General features: G+C 41.0%; 1 protein-coding gene across 5 annotated transcripts in view; it reads left to right on the forward strand.

The window, feature by feature from the left end:
* The window catches only part of PPA2 (inorganic pyrophosphatase 2), an 80,749-nt gene that overhangs the window by 41,242 nt on the left and 19,480 nt on the right, over nucleotides 1–20,027 (forward strand). For all 5 annotated transcript variants that reach the window (XM_070259821.1, XM_070259820.1, XM_023636790.2 and 2 more), the window contains one exon: nucleotides 398–524. In XM_070259821.1, the coding sequence (XP_070115922.1) occupies nucleotides 398–524 (127 nt within the window). The remainder of the gene's footprint in view (nucleotides 1–397; nucleotides 525–20,027) is intronic.

Raw genomic sequence — 20,027 nt, forward strand, 5'->3', positions numbered from 1 at the left:
TACGTTTCACTAGTACCTGAGCATGTGGTTTGCAGAAGAGGTACGGTGGAGCAATTTAAAAGGCTGCTCAGGTCTCTTTTTACCCCTGAGCCGCAGAAGCCAGGTTACATCATGTAGTGATATACGTGGGTTTATTTTCTGTTTAGTGTGAGTTTCTAGGCCTCGTATATTAAATTTCAAGATCTATAAGCAACATCAATTTACAAAAAGGGATCAAGATACTTAATTCTAAAAGGGGTATTATAGAAGGCTTTATGACTTTTTATGTTATTTTTAATTAATAAAGCTTTATTAAATTTTAGGCTATAGCACCTTTAATCTTTCATCTGGATTTTTACGATGTGTGAGTGCACTTCTCCAAAGCCTTGCAAATGCTGAATTTCTTTTCACTTTAAAGGTTCTTTCTCGTGGAGAGGTTATTCGTGTGAAGATCCTTGGAATTTTGGCTCTTATTGATCAGAGTGAAACAGATTGGAAATTAATTGCTATCAATGTGAATGATCCTGAAGCCTCAAAGTTTCATGGTAAGTCTGTCGCTTTCCAGAAGCAGAAGTCAATCAGCGTGCCATTGGAATTGTGAGAATTTAAAGGGGCTCATGTGAAGCACAGTGTATGTATTTGGGAGGTAAATTGATGTTTTGTCTCTTTTAATCTGTCTGCACGGAAGGTAAAGGGCAGTCCGGTATGACTGTGTGTGAGTTGTGTCATACTGCCAGGAGGAACGCGAGGAAAGGATGTGCACTCAGATGATGCTTCGGACGAAGGAAGGACAGTCTGTGGGCTCCCTCCCCCTTCTCCTCTTTCCTAAATCTCTCTTGTTCACTGAGTAACAGGAAAACAACTAAGGGGGGGTGTTCATCAGGACATGAGCTGTTTCTACCCCTTGTTGTATTCTGCCTTGTACAAGCGAAGGGAAGAAGTCCCTCTGACAAAGGTCTGACGTGTCCCAAATGTAAGTTGCAGAGACAGCTGTGTGATGAGGAGCCGGCCCTCCCTGAGACACGCAGACTCCAGGGTTTTTTGTTTCTTCAGACTCCAGTTTGAGCCCCAGCTGTGCTGTGTCCTACCCAAGCACTCTGGGTAGGTCCTTCAAACTTTCTGAATTCCAGTTTGCTCGTCTGTAAATGGAGGTCAGTACACCTTCTTGTGAGGTCGTTGACAGTATGAGAGACAGCTCCCTTAAAGCATCTGGCCGTCACTGTTGTTATTCTCGGACCAATTTTTTCCTCACGTTTGTACCCCTTTTCCATTGAGTTTCATCCATATTCAGAATCTTGGTGCCTGCTAGACCTCAGTTCTTTTCTCAGCTGGAAAGTAGACCGTTTCTGAGGCAACTGAAACTCGTGAAACTTACATGTTAACCTCTCTTAGTTTATGTGCATTTAAAACCTTTTCTTGTGCGTGGACCAGCATGTCATTGAGAAAGGGAGGGACTGAAAGAGCACCGCACGTGTCATCTCAGAGTCACACTAAAACGTGACAACTGCAGTCGCAGTAGGAAACTTGAGTCCATAAGCCAGGTGTTTCTTACCTGTCTCATTATTTTGCCCTGGGCTTCATTATCATCATATTTCTCACATATACATATGTAAGAAGAGTAAATAAATAGCCAGTTTAAAGTGTTTTTTAAGGCATTAACTGCTCCTCAAATGAGAACTCATAATGTAATGGTGCAACAGCCCGCCGAAACACATCATCTAGCTAATTCATTTGTGATGTGGCACTCTGAAGTCACGGACTCTGCCGGGGACGTCCCGTCACACTGCAGGGGCTGAGCCTGAGTGAAGCTGGTCGCTAGATAAACTAGTCCTTAGGTGCAGTAAACTAGTCCTTAGGTGCAGTAAGCTAGTCCTTAGGTGCAGTAAACTAGTCCTTAGGTGCAGTAAGCTAGTCCTTAGGTGCAGTAAGCTAGTCCTTAGGTGCAGTAAACTAGTCCTTAGGTGCAGTAAGCTAGTCCTTAGGTGCAGTAAGCTAGTCCTTAGGTGCAGTAAACTAGTCCTTAGGTGCAGTAAGCTAGTCCTTAGGTGCAGTAAGCTAGTCCTTAGGTGCAGTAAGCTAGTCCTTAGGTGCAGTAAACTAGTCCTTGGGTGCAGTAAACTAGTCCTTAGGTGCAGTAAGCTAGTCTTCACCCAGTACTGTTGGAGCTAGACTCCCGGCATCTGCCAAGCCCTGGTGCCTGTTCTAGTACCGTTATTCTTCTCAACTTGGAAGACGCTCTAAGGAGTGAGATAACCTGCCCAGGTTTGCGCATCTCATGGGTAGGAAGACCGTGACCTGGACTCCTTCTCTCTGATGTAAGCCATTGTCCGTCGGCAGTGTTCCGCTGAGCCATTCATACTTGACCAGTAATCTGCGGTGTTTGTCACGGCAGCACTGAAACCACGTTACCTAAGGCCAGGTGCCTCCTCCCTGTTCCCTTTCCCCAGGGTTATAATGGAAAGTTTAGCTGTCTTTTTGCTTTATTTCTGTTTGTGCCCGGAGTGGAGGTGACGGCACTTTGGGCATCTCGTCGGCTCTTTCTGCGTTTGCGGGAATACTGACGCTTATTCAGGTGGAGATAAAATCGTCAGACTACAACAGTTGAAACAAGTTGTTGTTTTGAAAGAAGAAAAGGACTGTTTTCCGTTCCACTAAAAGGAGACATGTGTATATTATCTCCATCATGAAAAATAAAACAATGCTTCTTCCTGGTATGTTTTTAAAATCCTGAAGTTAAAAGACTAGATGAGTGTGGTTGCCGTGCTCTGCTCTGAGTGCTCTGCTGTTGTGGTGATTTGTGTTTGTTTCCAGAAGGAGTGAGGCCAAGGGGAGACAGGATTCTCTCCTGTGCATGCGTGTTGTTGGCAGCGGGTAGGACCTGCAGTGCTCTCTCTTGTAGATGTGGCTCAGGTGAGGCCACTTCTGCAGCCTTAAAGCGGCAAGTGTTCTGGAATACTCCTCCTTCCCTCGCCTTCAGATTGTTGTAACGCATTCACACATCCTTCCTGAGTCTTCTCTCTGCTCTCTTATTTTACAGTGCCCCAAGGAAAAAAATAGATATAGGCACAAATTGAACGGCTGAAGAAATTGTGGTGTAAATTTTTATTTTTTTTTTTAAAGATTTTTTTTTTTTCCTTTTTCTCCCCAAAGCCCCCCGGTACATAGTTGTGTATTCTTCGTTGTGGGTTCTTCTAGTTGTGGCATGTGGGACGCTGCCTCAGCGTGGTCTGATGAGCAGTGCCATGTCCGCGCCCAGGATTCGAACTAACGAAACACTGGGCCGCCTGCAGCGGAGCGCGCGAACTTAACCACTCGGCCACGGGGCCAGCCCCTTTTTTTTTTTTTTAAAGATTTTATTTTTTCCTTTTTCTCCCCAAAGGCCCCCAGTACATAGTTGTATATTTCTCATTGTGGGTCCTTCTAGTTGTGGCATGTGGGACGCTGCCTCAGCGTGGTCTGATGAGCAGTGCCATGTCCGCGCCCAGGATTCGAACCAACGAAACACTGGGCCGCCTGCAGCGGAGCGCACGAACTTAACCACTCGGCCACGGGGCCAGCCCCTGTAAATGTTTTTTTTTAAATCATAAATCATGGAATACTAGGTGACCCTATGGGGAAGTTTTTATTTTTTTTCAAACTTGAGTCCTGGTTTATTTTTATCATACATCTCAAACATCATCCAGCTGTTCTCTCAACTACTTCAAACCAAAGATGGAGTTTCTGTTGTCCTGCTGGTTAAGCAAATTTTAGTGAACAGGAATCATCCCTAATCTTACATTGTTTCTTCCCTGCTTAGCCTGTGGGTTGTCTCTTTCCCTGAGCACCTGCGGAGGAGGGGAGTCAGAGGGATGGGACTGAGAGATGCGCAGCAACTGCCGGGGCGAATGCTTCCTAAATTTGTGAAGGCGTTTTTAAAAATCAGTTTATATGGTTTGATTACAATATTTAATAATTTTCTCATATCGTATAATTAATTTATCTTCTAAAGGTACCTAACTTATATTTCAGGAGGAGCTTAAGCATTGTAAGCACATGGCTTATTTTATATGATGTTACAAGTTAAAAATAGAACCTTGGGGGCTGGCCGGATGGTGCAGCAGTTAAGTTTGCAGGTTCTGATTGAGCAGCCCGGGCTTTGCTGGTTTGGGTCCTGGATGCAGACCGACACACTGCTCATCAAGCCATGCTGTGGCAGGCGTCCCACATACAAAGTAGAGGAAGATGGGCACAGATGTTAGCTCGGGGCCAGTCTCCCTCAGCAAAAAGAGAAGAATTGTCAGCAGATTTTAGCTCAGGGCTAATCTTCCTCAAAAAAAAAGAAAGAAAAATAGAACCATGGCAGAGGTGAGGCGGCCTCAGAAATAAAGGATCAATTTCATGATTCTGAGATTTGGTGAAATGCCTCTTTTAACAAATTATGATTTTATTCTAGTAAGATAAAAGTGTATTTGGATTCATATGATTAAATAAATACTGCTAATAGATATTAAAAGTTTGATGCTATTCTCTATCTACTCTACATCTTTGAAAATTAATCAACAATCTTAATCTCAAATCAAGCAACTTTTTAAAATTTTATGTGTCCCTCCCGCATTTACCTTCTGAGATTAACAAACACAGGATTTTGTATGGCGCTTTTTAAAATTATAAAAATAATCATATACTTGAAAGTAAAAACTCAGAAGTTTGAAAAAGGTGTGAAAAGGGAGAGGTGACGCCCTCCTCCCGCTTCGCACCCCGTCTGGCTCCTGTGTTGTCTTCCCGTGGTGCCAGTTCTCCAGAGCGGTTGCTGCCCGTCTGGAACAGTGTGCTCACTCCTGTTCCTTGGTTTCTGTCTTTCCCTGGTGACTCAGGCTGCTGCTTGAAAGATTAGGAGTTCGCCTCTTGTGCCTTTCTCAGCTCTGTTCCTCGTTCTTCCTTTGTCGTCTTGCGATGACTCTGAGCATCACACTTCGAGCTGCACCGATAGCTCCACCGATTTTCAGCAGACGCGTGGCTGCCTAGGACGCAGCTGGGCGCGTGGCTCTGCCCTCCTCCTCTGCCCCTCGCTGACCAGCTGCTCTCCACCACACTGCGTGACAAAATTGATCACGTTCAAGTTCTCTTCTTGAGCTGTGAATATTTTTCATGTTTTCTCTCTTGAATCTAAACACTGAAAACCAATATGCGGCGTTTACAGTATCTGAATTTGTTCACCTCGTTGGTGGCACCGTTTATTCAATGCTGGGTCTCGGCCGGCTGCCGGCTGCCATTGCTGGGTTCTTTTCCTCGCCCTCTTGGTTACTGGTTCCGCTCTCTCCTAAGTTCTCTTTCTGTTTTCCTTTCTCACTGTTGGCTGATGTACGTTTTCCAAAAATTTTTACAGAAAGTGCTTGGGAGATGGATTCTCTGGGTCCATACATGTTGGAAATGTCCTTTTTTGTGTTGCTTTCTACTTAAATAACTTTAAAATAGCTAATGCAGTAACTTTAAATATAAATTACTATGTATTAACTGAAATTTTTATCACAAAGGAGTAGGTGATTTTATAACAATTTAACCATTTGTCATCTACACTTTTTGGCATTTTTATTAGATCGACAAGAAGAAAGATTAAAAATGCGTGGGGAATGATAGCTGCCTGGAAATTTTAAAAAAATTCTATAGTTTTCTGGGGACGTGTGTAATACAGAAATTTGCAGAGAAATTTTTTTATTATTTCCTATGCATTTTTATTGTTGTTTAGACATTTAAAAAATAAATCCCTCCTATTAATTTTCACTACCTTAAGTAGAAGAAGCTGTTTTTTGACATGGTCCGTACCTATTTTTTCTTTTTTAAAAACAAAATCTCTTTTAATTTAAAGACAGTATGTCCTTCCATGTATGTATGTTATATATATAATATTTATATAATACAGTATACACTATATATGACATATATGATATAATATGTAATAATGATATAATATATATTTTTGCTTATTAATCCAGACTCATTTAATAAGTTATGATTCTGCAAGGAAGTTTTGAGGTTGTTTTGTTTGTTAGGAAATAACTTCTCTCATCCTAATGAACATATGTACAGACTTTGATAAAGTGTAATAAACTGTTTTAGTATTCATAGTTTTTATCTTTGATATGACTGAACTGAAACTAGCCATTGCCTCAGAGAATGCATTTCAGTTAGAAAGAAACTGTGGTTGCTGGCTGTCTTTCTGTAATTTTAACATTATTATTTAAATCTTTGAGTCTTGCCCTCTGAAACTGGAGTAGCCGCTGTGAAAATCTAAAAAAATTCTGAATAGCATTTGAAAACAAACTCCTTGTGCTCCCTGGTAGAGAATGGGCCGCTCTGGCCGGCTTGTTAGCACCTGGAGAGCACCAGGGCCATTTAACGCGCCCTAATTAGGGTCCGGGCCCTAATGCTCTTAATGGTACGTAATGGCTGGAAGAGTTAATAAGACTCTGGGACACCTGAATTGTTGCTGAGACTGCCTTGGCCATTAGGGATAATAGCCCTTGGTTATGAAATAACCAGGCTCAGAGCTTTTTAGGAAGATTGAATTGCAAGGGCGTGTGTAATTTTTCTCTTGGTTAAATTAACCAGCTTCTGTATGGGGAGCTTCAGAAATCCGCCAAGCAGATGCTGGAGCGTCTTCAGAACTGCCTGTGGTCCCGAGGAGGGGGTCAGGTGGAGGTGTCCTGAGGAAGTGACTTAGGCGTGGGAGCTCCTTCAGCTTGCAGAGCAGTGAACTCTTGCTTTGTTTGGGCTTAAATGAGAACTGTTGTCTGCTGTCCTGCAATCACTATTCCTGTGCAGTCATCTTACACTTTTAAAAGATGAAAAATTAAAATCGGAACAATTATATTGATGTAGATACATCCTGGGATGAGTAAATTACATGAGTAAGAAGAGGATTATTTAAAATCAGGCACTTGGAACTTTTTCAAAGGCCGTCATTGTACGTGTCCTAAAATTATCAGTATTTGCATGTATTTCATATATGCAGAATTTCAGCTTACGTTTAGAGAAATCTAAAAGTCAAATAAAACTACATGCTGTCTTTTACGGTCTTTCCAGACAAGAATAAACACGTGAAACCGAATCTGTTGGGCTTACATGTTCACTTGCTAAATAAACACTTCTGGTGTCCCTGTAATTATTATTTAAAAAATAAGCACATTAATAAGGTGTCTGATTTCCTTACTTCCCAAAACACAGTTCTGTCATTTAGGGAAAACTTAGGGAATAGCGTTGTGGTCTTGAGGGAGGATACTTGTGTGAGCTGTTGGAAGCAGAGAGAATGCAGTGTGTTGCGTTCTGTGCGTGTGCTCGCTGGCCCGTCTCTGTTGTCGTCCTGAGAGCTGACTTCCCTGGAACCATTACTGTGTGCCAAGGAGCTGCGCCTAGCACTTGTTATGGGGGATCTGTGTGATGTTTGTACGGGTTCCAGCAGGTGTGCGGGGCTCCCTTTTTGTTTCAGATTAGCAGGCTGAGGCACTGGTGGGGGTGGTCAGTAGCTGTCTGAAGTCCTACAGGGCACTGTTGGGATCCAGGTGGACCACAGGGCCCATGCTCTTCACTACGGCATGGCATGGCCCCTCTGAGTACTGGGCTGTCAGGAGGTGCTTGTGCCTGTGGACAGTGGACAGTGCCGCTTCCTGGGAGAGCTGACCGTTTGCTCTTCAGTAATGTGGGCGTCCGTGGGATGATTTTGATTAGAGGTCCCCGTAAAAGGATGGCTCTTTTGATCTTCACTCCTTTGATTTCATTAATTGGTATACCCTCTTAGGCGTGGGTGTGTAGGGGTGGGGTGTGGGGGAGGCAGCTGAGAAAGAGGGACACACTGAGTAAGAGGTACTACAATTGAGAGGAGAATTAAGTTACTGGGAATCTTTGCCTCTGTTTTGGACCCTGACCTCCTCCAGCATTGGGAGGTTTTGGTTGTATTCCCACGATGTGGTGAAGTCAGGAGACCTCAATTCTAGAGTCTGCTCCTGTGTGTTCGTTATCTGACCTTGGAAAAGTCCTGTGACCTCTCGAGGGCTTAGGTTCTTCATCTCCGAAGTTTCAGGGTTGGCCCTCTCATCAGCAGATGATCCCAGGGGTTTTCCCATCTCTAAATTTGGGGTGTTGTAAGAAATATGTTTAATCTATTATTTTTAGCCTGTCTTCTTCAAAAGCAGAAAGATCTAAATTATCTTCGAAGTTAGTGCTGAAGGAAACATGGTTTAACTTAAAGGCTCGTAGCCGGGTTTCTCAGGACGTTGGCACATTTTCAAGTACTTAGGGGAGCTATTAAGTGATGGAGCGGGAACCTCAGCGGAGGTCTGTCCGACCCAAAGCCTGGGCACTGTGTTCTGTGCTTCAAGTTAAAGTTGGATTAGAAAAATATTTCCATTTCTGCTAAGCACAGGCACCCGGAATGGTTTTCATTTTATTGGTCATGTAAAATTTCTTGTGAATGGTAATGAATATTTTTGAAAAAAAATCTTCCTAGTCTTTTCAAGAGGTTTTTCTGATACATTACACGTAGGCCTCTATGTAGAAGTACTTTGGTTGGTATTACTTATTTTGAAGCATGTTAATTTCCATGGTTTTTCCTCATGCTAATGTATGTTTTTAGTACAGGTGTTGACAAGAGTAGAATTTGTGGAAAAGGAGAATGGGAGGACAGGGCAACTGAAATGAAGGCGCAGTGCGTTAGTCTGTGAGCTGTTGGCACAGGTTTGCAGAGCAGTGTGGAAAACAGGAAGATGGTTTAGAGATGCTAAGTAGGCACAAACTGTTAAAACAATTAATTCTCTGAGCCGGAGCCTCTATTTGTGACGCAGAAAATAGGGTGAGTGTTATGGAATGGAGCTGCTGTTGCTCGAGAGTGTTTGTGAGAGTCGCTGAGAACACGCGTTCTGCTCCCCAGACTGTGGAGGCCGGGTGCACGTGTTCAGTCCCGTGAGCAAAGTTCCTGGAACTGGACCGAGAGCTTCGTGCGTTTGTGTCGCTGCCTTCGGTAAAATCCCGTAGAACTGGAAACTCCTTTTTTCTGATTTTTACCCTCCTTGGTCAAAATTTCAAGCATGAGGCCATTTCCTAGTGTCTTTTTTTTTTTTTAAATAATACAGTCAAGGAGAGATGGCCTTACATTTATGTTACTGGTTTTTATCTAAGAATAAAAACAACAAATCCTCAGCTGATTATATGCTTTCCTCACCTCATGTTATGCTGATAAAAACGGCATTTGATTTTTTCTCTGCATCTTCTCCTTGGGAGGGCGGGTTGTTCTCACTCTGGGGGTGTGCACGGGAAGTTAGATGTGAGGGTACGTGGTTTGACGAGGCCCCGATGCTCCCCACAGGCTCCTCCAAGTGGAGAGCCGTCCCGGTGACCTGCCCTCCTTTCCTGTGGGTGTTCTTGTCTTGGCTCTAGAACACTTGATAATGGTTTTGGTGTGTGTTCACTGAGGAGATGTCGTCGCCTAATCAAATTTGGTGATCTCCCTGGCACATACGCCTGCTGCCCATATACAAAGCCAGCATATTGGAGTTACTCTAGTCCCTTCGAGAGCTTGGGCACGGAGCCCCCATTTCCTAATTTACATAAAGGAAATAAATAATAACTAATTTACAGGTTTTGAGGCTTCACTGATGTGCTATTACATTTAAAGAAACTTTTTTGCCAGTCTAATAAATGGAAAATGGTATCTTGTCCTAATTCTGCACTTTTTCTGCTTCATGCTGGAATGGAGCATCTATTCCCATATTTATTGGCTATTTGTATCTTCCCGTCTGTGAATTGCCTATGGATATTGTTCTCCATTTTTCTATGGAATTAACTTATTCTTTTGACATAATGAGAGTTGCTTGGATATTTTGGATATTCTTTATTATTTAGGTTGCAGATATTTCCCCCTCGTCTGCGGACAATCTGCTTGGCCTTTTGACTCACAGGTACTTTTAATTGTGATGTATTCCATTTCCTCAATCACTTTTATACATGAATACAGCATTTTGATTCTTGTTTAAGGATTACTTATTTCATGGTCAGAAAGATTTTTTTAAATTTCCTTTTTATTCTTTTATATTTTAAATTTTTTTTGCAGTTGGGTCTTTAATTCATGTGGGATTTATTTTCTCTTTTCCATATTATACAATTTTCCGGTCTCCACTCAACAGAAAAATCTGTTCTCTTCCCACTGTTTTGACATGTCTCCATCATACATTGCATTCTTATTTTTACAGTGCTGTTTCTGAGTTCTGTGTGGTGTCCCTGCTCTATTCCTGTGCTAGTGCCACGTTCTTTTAATTACTGTAGCCTCATAATAACACATATATCAGACAAATTCTCCTTTTGCTCTACTTTTTCAAAGTGGTTTTGGTTTTTCTTATGCCTTTATTCCTCTGTGCAAATTTTGGAATCCAGTTGTCAAGGATTTCTGCTGTCTTTAAAATATTCAATTTTCACATCAATCAATGTGATATCGTTCTCCATTTCTTCAGGCTTTCTAGCATGTCTTTTAGTAAAATGATGTGGATTTACTAATGAAGGTCTCATTACATTTTCTGTTAGGCTTGTCTAGGTATTTAGTACTAATTTTTCCATTGTAAGTGCTTTGTACTGTGCCTGTCATGTCATAGCTGCTCGATAGTTGTCTTGAAATTGGGGAATAAATGAATGCATGCATTCATACATTGATAAAAAATGAACATTTTGAGCAAAGTCTGAAAATATCTTCAAAATAGGTACATTTTCACTTATTTTAATGGGAGAAAACATTTGTGCTTACAATTTTGGTATTTTTAACGATTGCAGCTGTCTTTTGGAGTCACTTGTACATTGCTGAAGTCATCAGTCTTTGGTGTGTGACTTCTTTCTCTCGCATAGTGCTTTGGAGATGCGTGCGTACTCTTATGTGGAATCACTGTAGTTTGTTCCCTCTTATTGCTGAATACTGTTCCATTGTGTGGATGGACCACAGCTTATCCATCCATTCACCTACTGATGGAAATTTGGGTTTCCAATTTTGAGCTAATACGAATAAGGCTGTTATGAACATTCAAATACAAGCCTTTGTGTGAACGTATATTTCATTTCTCTTAGGGAAATGCTTGGGAATAGGGTTACTGGGTCAGATGGTAATTATGTGCTTAACATCGTAAGGAACAAACTGTCTACAAGTGGCTGGACCACTTTGCATTTCTACCAGTGTTGCATGCGAGGTCCAGTTGCTCCCAGAACCTCCATCCATCCTTTGTGCTTTTGTTTCATATTGTCTTAAACAATAAATGTCCTTTAGAAAAATTAACAGTAAAATTCACACACACACGTATGTGTTCTTTTATATTTACCCACATATTTGCACTTTCATACCCTATTTCATTGCTTCTTGAAGATCTATAGTTTCTGTCTGGATTCGTTTTTCTTCAACTTGACAACTTCAGCATCATTTGGGGTACAGGTCTGCTGGTGAGGAATTCTCCTCATTTTCCTTGATCTGAAATTGTCTTCTCCTGCCTTTGTTTTGGACGCATGGTTTCACTGGTGTAGAATTTTGAGTTGGAGGGATTTGTAAAGATCTTCCCTTTTCTTTTGGCCTCCACTGTTTCTGATGATAAGTCAACAGTCAATGTGTTGTTACCTGGTGTATAATATGTTGTTTTCTCAGACTGTTTTAGAGATTTTCTCCTTATTGTCAGATTTCAGCAGTTTTTCTGTGATAAATGCTAACGTGTCCTTTCCTTTAGATCTGTCTGGCTTAGGGTATACTGAACTTGCGAATCTGTGAGTTCATGTTGGTGCCACATTTGGGAAATTATTTGCTATTATTTTTTCACCCATTCTCTTTCACCTTTATTCTGAGACTCATACTGCACATGTTGTAGACCACTGTTTATTGTCTCACAGGTCACTGGCACTCTCTCTGTGTCTCTTCAGTCTTTCTTCCTCACTGTTCTTCAGACCAGATAATTTCTGTTGGTCTGTCTCCTACTTCCCTGATTTTCTCTGCCACATGCGCATTCTGCTATTAAACCCACGTGACTTTTCATTCAGCTACTCCCTCATCTGGTTGGTAGTTTTACAGTTTCTATTCCTCAACTGAGATTTCCACGTGTTTATGCATTGTGACCATGTTTTCCTGAAGGTCCTTGGATGTGTTCACACTAACTGCTTTAAAATCCTGGTTTGCGTGGGTCATCTCAGGACTGGTTTCTGTTGACTGCTTTTTCTCTCAATAGGAGGCTCAGCCGTACTCCAGTGTGTGCAATAACGCATGTGGCCACCCTGCTTTTACCAACAGGTGTTTTCTTTCCACACTGAGTCTGCAGAGTGCTTATCTTGTTCTGGAGTATTTTTGGTTTTCTCTTTTTATAAGTGGCTAGCTTGGCTGTGGGTTAACCTGAGGGAGTGTGTTGAAACATGAATTCAGTGCCTCATCTTTGTCAGAGTTTCTGTTTTCTGTAAAGTAAACTGCTTTGGAAAGTTGAGTGTTGTTTTTAATTGCTGATAATTTGGTTAATATACTTAAACTGAGTGAAAGTCTCATTTCAAAAATAACAGTCATTTTGGGGCTGGCCCCATAGCCTAGTGGTCAAGTTCGGCACACTCTGCTTCAGCAGCCCAGGTTTGGATCCTGGATGCAGACCTACACCACTCGTCAGCCATGCTGTGGCAGCATCCCACATACAAAATAGAGGAAGGTTGGCATGGATGTTAGCTCAGGGCTAATCTTGTCAAGCAAAGAGAGGAAGATTGGCAACAGATGTTAGCTCAGGGCAAATCTTCATCCCCCCCCACCCAAAAAAAGTAATTTTATTTATATATTCCGTCTCTGTTCCAAATGTTAAAAAAAAATGTTCATTTATATTAAACATACTAGAAATGAAAAAACTTTATAAGAACTAAAGTGTAATAATATTAGAAATAAAGTTAAATATGTCTATCATTAAATAAGATATTAATTACATATTCATTTGAGGCCTGATCATTACCATAAAAAGAGTGTGTTTATAGAAGAAGGTTGTGAACAAGTGTGCATGTGTATCTGTGTGTCTGTGTGTCCAGATGCCTTTCTTGTTTTTTTTTTTAAAGCGTTAGTTGCTAAGTAGTCTTTTTTTTTTTTCTTTTCTGCTTTATCTCCCCAAATCCCCCCGGTACATAGTTGTATATCTTAGTTGCAGGTCCTTCTAGTTGTTAGATGCCTTTCTTTTATATGTTACTTTAGTGTTTGTTGACATTGTTTATATCTATGCCTAGCTACATTGATTTTTTGGCAGAGTTATACATATTAAAAATAAAATAACAGACAATGAAAATATATTTAGTAATTTTTTAAATCATTAATTTATGTTTATTTATTTGTTTATTTTTGAGAGATAATAGTATGTAAGGCTATAGGTTTGTGTCTGAGTGCAACTTTGGCTGCGTCCTATGGACAAGGTTTTAGGGAATTGGAGGGATGATAATATTTGTTAAGAATTATCCTTTATTTTTTATTAGATGATTTTCATATCTTATCTTATTTAATCCTACAGCAGCCTTGGTTTCTTTTTCTCTGTTTAGTGTAAGAAGAAACAGGCAAAGTCATGTTTTCCCCGGATAACGTAGCATGTGAGCACCAGGCTGGCGTTTGGATTTAGTGCTGCTCGATTCCGAACGGGAGGCTGCTCCTGGCTCACCTCATTCTTCTTACAGACTTTCCGAGTCTTCTTATGGCCCTGATTTTCTGCATGTTCTTAGTTAGAGTTTCTATTTTCTTTTGGACCAAAAAGTTATTTATTAAGAGTGTACTTTCTTTTTTGTTTGTTTTTCTTGTCCAATTTTTAATTATATAAAAGTTGAGAGGACTGGATGTGGCTCTTTTTTGGTTGGCAAGAGAGTTATTTAAAATTTTTTATTGCTCATCTTTGGATTTACTGTAGTTTGCTTACTGAATGTGTTGTCATAATTTTCTCATGCTTCACATTTCATAATTTTTCTGTTTTTAGTATGTAATCATTTTTAAAGTTCACGAGTGCTTTCATATGTCTCTCGATTAAAAATATCTCATCCTTTTGGGGCCAGCCCGGTGGCTTAGTGGTTACATTTGCTCCGCTTCAGTGTACCAGGGTTCATAGATTTGGATCCCAGGCGTGGACTACACACCACTTGTCAAGCCATGCTGAGGCGGCATCCCACATAAAACAGAGGAAGACTGGATGTTAGCTCAGCGACAGCCTTCCTCAAAGACAAAGAAGAGGATTGGCAACAGATGTTAGCTCAGGGCCAATCTTCCTCATGAAAAGAAAAACTCATCCTTTAGATATTTCTCTCTCATATTGTCCATCAGCTGTATGTATAAAATGAACTGTATCAACTTGATTTTTCACCTCATTTACATGATTACTATTTGCTTATTTGGCAAAAATATAGTATTGTGTTAAGTATGTTTAGTTTAATTCTGAAATCTGGGTAAAATTGAAGTCTTGGCAAACACCTGTGACTAGAAACTCCCCTAATGTGAGAGAGCATATCTTAGATAAAAAGGACAGAAAGAAATTTTCAATTCAAAAGCCAACTTTTATTTTTGCTTATTAGATCACAATTTGTGTCACTCTGTTAGGTTTTAGAAACAAGTGAATTGGTTTATACTGGAAAGAAACTTGATTACATGAAAGGTATATCATATCCCTGATAAAGGGAAAAGATAAATCATAAAAATGGCTTTGTTTTTTTTTGCTGAGGAAGGTTTGCCCTGAGCTAACATCTGTGAGTTTTCCTCTATTTTGTATGTGGGATGCCACCACAGCATGCCTGCTGATGAGTGGGATCTGAATCTGGGCCACCGAAGCAGAGCGCACCGAACTTAACCACTAGGCCACAGGCCGGCCAAGAGATTGCTTTTAAAAAGTGGAAAGTGTTAGGATCCTGTCGTGTCTACAGAGATAGAGTGGTAGGTTTTGACTGAGATAGCTTAGATTAATTTCTTTGCTTTTATAAATTCCTAAGTCAAAATTAGTTAAGAAAAGCTGAATTAAATGGAGAGCTCTTTGACTTGGAAAAACCAAATTGAACTTCAAAGTTTGTTGTTGTATCGCATCCTTATTTTCTGTTTTGCTTTTCAGCGAGCATGTGAGAAAGGAAGTTATAAAGTTTCCAGGGGATTTATATAGAACTGTGGTTATTTGTGTCATGTGCCCTTAGCTTTAGTGTGAGGATTCTGGCCCGAGATGCCACGTGAGTGTTGTTGGTTGAACTTTCAGACTTGGAAGCAGCTGGGTGCAGAGGAGCTCTGGCCGCACGCCGCGTGTCAGTGGTCGTGACACCTGCTCTGAGGCTTTTGGAGAAACCAGGTGATGGGTGTTTGGGGGACTGCATTTAGCTGTACGGTAGTTCCATTGTCACTCGATGTACAGACCAGTCCTTTTCAGCTCCTTGATCCTTTGTTATGTAAGTCTGATCTTTACTGCTTTTTGTTGTTCTTAAGTTTTTCATTTATTGTTAATACCTCTCAGTTCTCCTTCTGAAAATACCCAGAACTGACCATTTGTTGTGCCTGCAAACCATTGTGTTCCTCCCGGCGCTCGCTGAGCTTCACCCGCGTGGACACTGAGTGCCCCTCGCTGGGGGTCCACCCCCGCTCCTCCCCTCGCAGTCTCTTCCCCACACAGTCCAGAGCGCGCCTCCTAGGCTCTTCGTGGCTGCTCTCAAGGTGCAGGCAGAGTCCTCATGAGGCCCTTGACCCAGAGCCTGGCCTGGGGCTGTTGCTCTGACCTCACCTGCTGCCTCTCTCTCCACTCTGCGCTAACCACAGGGCTTTCTCGCTGTCCTCCTTGGACGTCATGAGCACGCTTGTGCCCCAGGATGTTGGCACACACCTCCCAGGTCTTCCTCCCAGAAATCCTCCCCTTCTAGATGTTTGAGTTGCTCCCACACTTTGTCCAAGAATTTAGGAAAATACCTTTTGTCAGAGGCCGGCCTTGACCTCGAATATCTAAAATCGTCTTCCTGCTGACTGGCAGAGCACGTGCATGATCATGGATTTTTATGTCTTTTCCTCGTCTCTGTTTCCCTACCCAGGCCTAATTTGACAGCAGATATTTTTATCAACCTGTTTTATTGAATTATTTCAAAACATTCAAATTAATTATAGAAACAAAATCCCTCTTTTGTACTGATGAAGTCACTGCCATATGTAATATTTCATTAAATCTCGTAATTATAACAACAGGTACAATTGACATAAACGCTTTGAGGATAAACACACCTGATGCTTGCTGAAGCTGAGATTTGCCTGTGGAACGAAGGGTGGGCCTCCTTCTGGAGCAGTTGGCCAGACTCGGTGCGCAGACTGCTGTGGACGTCTGTCAGAATGGCTTACGCGCGCCGAGGGTCTTTGTTAACCGTCCAGGAGCTGGTCAAGTAGATCTCGATTAAGAGTTTGACTTATAATTAAAAACAGAAACTGAAATAAATTTAGCTTGATTACTACATAAAAGAGCTCTTCTAGATTATTCTAACTTTTATTGTTGGTTTAGTTCATCTTGACAATAACTTATGTAATTATCAAAATAGAAACTTTCATATAAAATTAATTCCAAGACTGGGGATAAATGACTACTAGAGAGTTGCTGCTTTTCTTAAATAATGTATATTGTAAAAAATACATGTAATGTAAAAATTCTGGAAATGGATAATAGTGATGGTTGCACAACATTATGGAGGTACAAATGCCATTGAATGATATACTTAAAAATGATAAATTTTATGTTATGTGTATTTTACCACAATAAAAGAAAACTAAGATAAAAATATACGTATATTCTTTTAATATAACAATATTACTGCACAGCATAGAAGAAAAAGCGAAGATTTTTAAAAGCTACATTAGAATTCCTTTTTTTTTAATGCTTTTTTTTGTGAGGAAGATTGGCCCTGAGCTTACATCTGTTGCCAATCTTCCTCGTTTTTGTCTTTTTCTCCCCAAAGTCCCAGTGCATCGTTATATATTCTAGTTGTGAGTGCCTCTGATTGTGCTATGTGGGACACTGCCTCACTGTGGCCTGATGAGCGGTGCCATGTCCGCGCCCAGGATCCAAACTGGCAAAACCCTGGGCCGCGGAAGCGGAGCACATGAACTTAACCACTCGGCCACGGGGCCGGCCGCCTGAAGGCATTTATTTACATAATACTATTTCTACCATGAATGAGTTGGATAAATTTTGGTAAATCTGTTATGTTTTCTTAACTGTAGTTTTCTTATGTTTAATATGAATGTGCTTATTCTTCTCAACTCTGAGGAGTTTTATGAGGAACAAATGAGGTTATTTATATAAAATTCTTTTATAAACTGCAAATCAGTCTGAGATTTTAGGTGGAATTTTTCATGCGTTCAGAAGAGTGACTCATTGAACTGACTACTGGACATGAGATTCTGGCTCAAGGCATTTGCTGTGGAGGTTTTACAAATGTCTAAATTGCTTATTTGAAATGTTTTGTTTTTGGTGGAAATGCAGCTGTTTTTCCCCCACGATATAATTAATTGAGAATGGAAAAGTTTAGCTTGTATTTAGAGAGTTACGCTGCTTATTAGCATTCTTAGATTTTCAGGTTTTTATTGCTGATGTCTCTGCTTAACAGGCCCCTTCAAAACTTAAGAGAAAGAGCTGAGATAGGTGTTGAGTAGTGTGGCTTTTCCTTTCTTATTTAAAGTCAGTAAGTTAAAAAGCGATTACCAGAAGGTGTATGCAGTGGGACAGAGTGTGTAGACGGGATAAGGGACAGTGATGAAGGCATCAGTCAGGTGTGAGTAATGGGAGATAAAAACAACGACAATCAATCACGTAGAGACAGAGGTTGGATTGGTGGCTACCAGAGGGGGAGAGGGGACAGAGGAGGGGAAGGGATGATGGCACCTGTGTGGTGATGGGGTGCAATTAGTCTTTGGGCGGTGAACATGACGTAGTCCACACAGGAATAGAAATATAACGATGTACACCTGAAATTTACATAATGTTATAAACCTATGTTACTGCAATAAAAAAACAAATAAAATAAAACCCAGATACTTCGCAGAGGTGGCAACAAGAGGCCAAAGAAGTTGTTTGACTGTGAAAGTCAGAAAAAGCGTGGAAGAGACAAGATTTGAAACCAGGACCTTCTCAGTCCAGGTTAGGTTGTGCAGTCTCTTAGTTTCCTTCTCTTTAAGTGAGCTGATGTTAGTATCTACTCCATGGATGCTCTCAAGGAGTCTGAAGGACTGATGATAGTCAGTGAATGCACACAAAGCCCTTATTAACAGTGTCTGCCCCTTAATCAATGCTAAATAAGTAGAAGCTGTTTACTTATTTATTTTATTATTATAGTCCTGAGTCCATGAGTGCATTCACCTAATGTGCTGAAATCTCATCTTTATTTATTTTTAACTTTGCTAGTAAACCACTCAATGTGTTAGTGGTGGTTACTAGAAGTAAGAATGCCTCATAACAGTTAGAATTTCCTGGGCTATTCAGTAATTTTTTTAAGAGCGTGACTAACGTGCAGTGCTTTGCAAGCACTCAATCTCCTATTGGGCACACTTAGATTTTGAGAATTTCACAACTTGATCAAAAAAGCTCTATCACAGATGGAACATCGGTTTTGCCTTGAATTGGTGATGGAATATATGCTGTTTTTGCTTTTCATTGCAAATTAGTGAGTTTAATTTCCTCATTAGCAATTTAGTTTATTGTGTTTAGTTGTCCTTAGAGAGTAATGCAAATTTGTGAAACATTCTTACAGCACTCTTTAACTCGACTTTAGAGTTTGTATGAACTGCGGTTTAAATGTATTATTATTTATACCCATTTCTAAAGCAGATGCCTGTAATTACTACAAAAAAATAATGATGTTTAAGAAGATTTAAAAAAGAAGATTGTTTATTTTGACACTGGTTAAAATGTGTTTCTGGTTGCTCACCTCTAGGACTGAAAGATTTTTTTTTCCTCTGAATAAGAAAACAGTGAGTTGGAGGAACTCAATTGATGGAGGTTTTCCTTTTTTTTTTTTTTTTTTGCAAAAACAGTGAAAGGATATAGAAAAATGATCAGTAGAAAGCTTACCTTGGAAAGAAGCTCTTTTAATAAGATAAGCAGAAAAAATAATAAGAATTTGAAGGGGAAACGACATGTGTCAGGTGCATATTGTTGAGTGTTCTGTCTGGGGCGTGACAGAACTCCAGGCCTGGATGCAGTGTATAATCCTAAAAGGATGTGGTCTTGATCTTCAGAATTCCCTGTCTTCAGCCTCCCCCACCGCCTGCCCATGTGCTGACTGTGCCGATGGAGCAGGCAGAGCCTGTGTTCAGTGTGAAGCAATTCTTCTTTCTTTAGTTAGTTGTGACGTTTGTGCTATTTCCTCCAGAATTACTTCAGATAGATGTGTGGCCCATTGACATATTGTAAATTTTTGAATCTCTGTTCCTCTGGGCAGTGTACTCAATGCTGTGGGCCGCCGTCGCTGCCTTGCCATGCTCCTTGTCCTCTGACACATCTGGCCTTTCGCTAAAGCCTTCCATGTCAGGCAGCAGGGTAGTCCTCTCTGTGTAACCCGCGCCTGCAGAATGCGTCCCCCTTCCTACGTGCCTGCTAAGGGCTCCCGCCAGGGTGGAGGAGCAGGTCTGAAACCAGGTGATGCTGAGTTATCCCCGTGCCGTCTCCTGCATGGTGCCGTCTCCTGTGCTCAGTCGTGACTTCTTGACCTTTCAAGCCCTGAGGAGTCGTTTGCCCTCATGGCCTGTACAGAGAGGACTGTGCGTTTCCCGTAAGCACGGCCTGGTGGAGAGCTACGCCTTCTGCTTTTATCTCGTTATTCCTCATACTTGTTGAATTGATGTTTATTGGAAAGGATATGTTCCTTGGGACTTCTTTTGGGGAGGGATCTATTATTATTCATACAGTAATATTTCCAGCTATATTTGAGTAAATGTCCTCCAAATGTAGTGGTTAAGCTGTTTATGTGGTAATAGAACTTAAAAATAAGCCCTGTAAATCATTACAGGATTTGAAATGGAAAACTCTGGGCCCTCTCCAGGATCACCCTGTTTAAGGGTGCCC

The sequence above is a fragment of the Equus caballus genome, chromosome 2 (genome assembly GCF_041296265.1).
Source record: "Equus caballus isolate H_3958 breed thoroughbred chromosome 2, TB-T2T, whole genome shotgun sequence".
Classification (NCBI taxonomy): domain Eukaryota; kingdom Metazoa; phylum Chordata; class Mammalia; order Perissodactyla; family Equidae; genus Equus; species Equus caballus.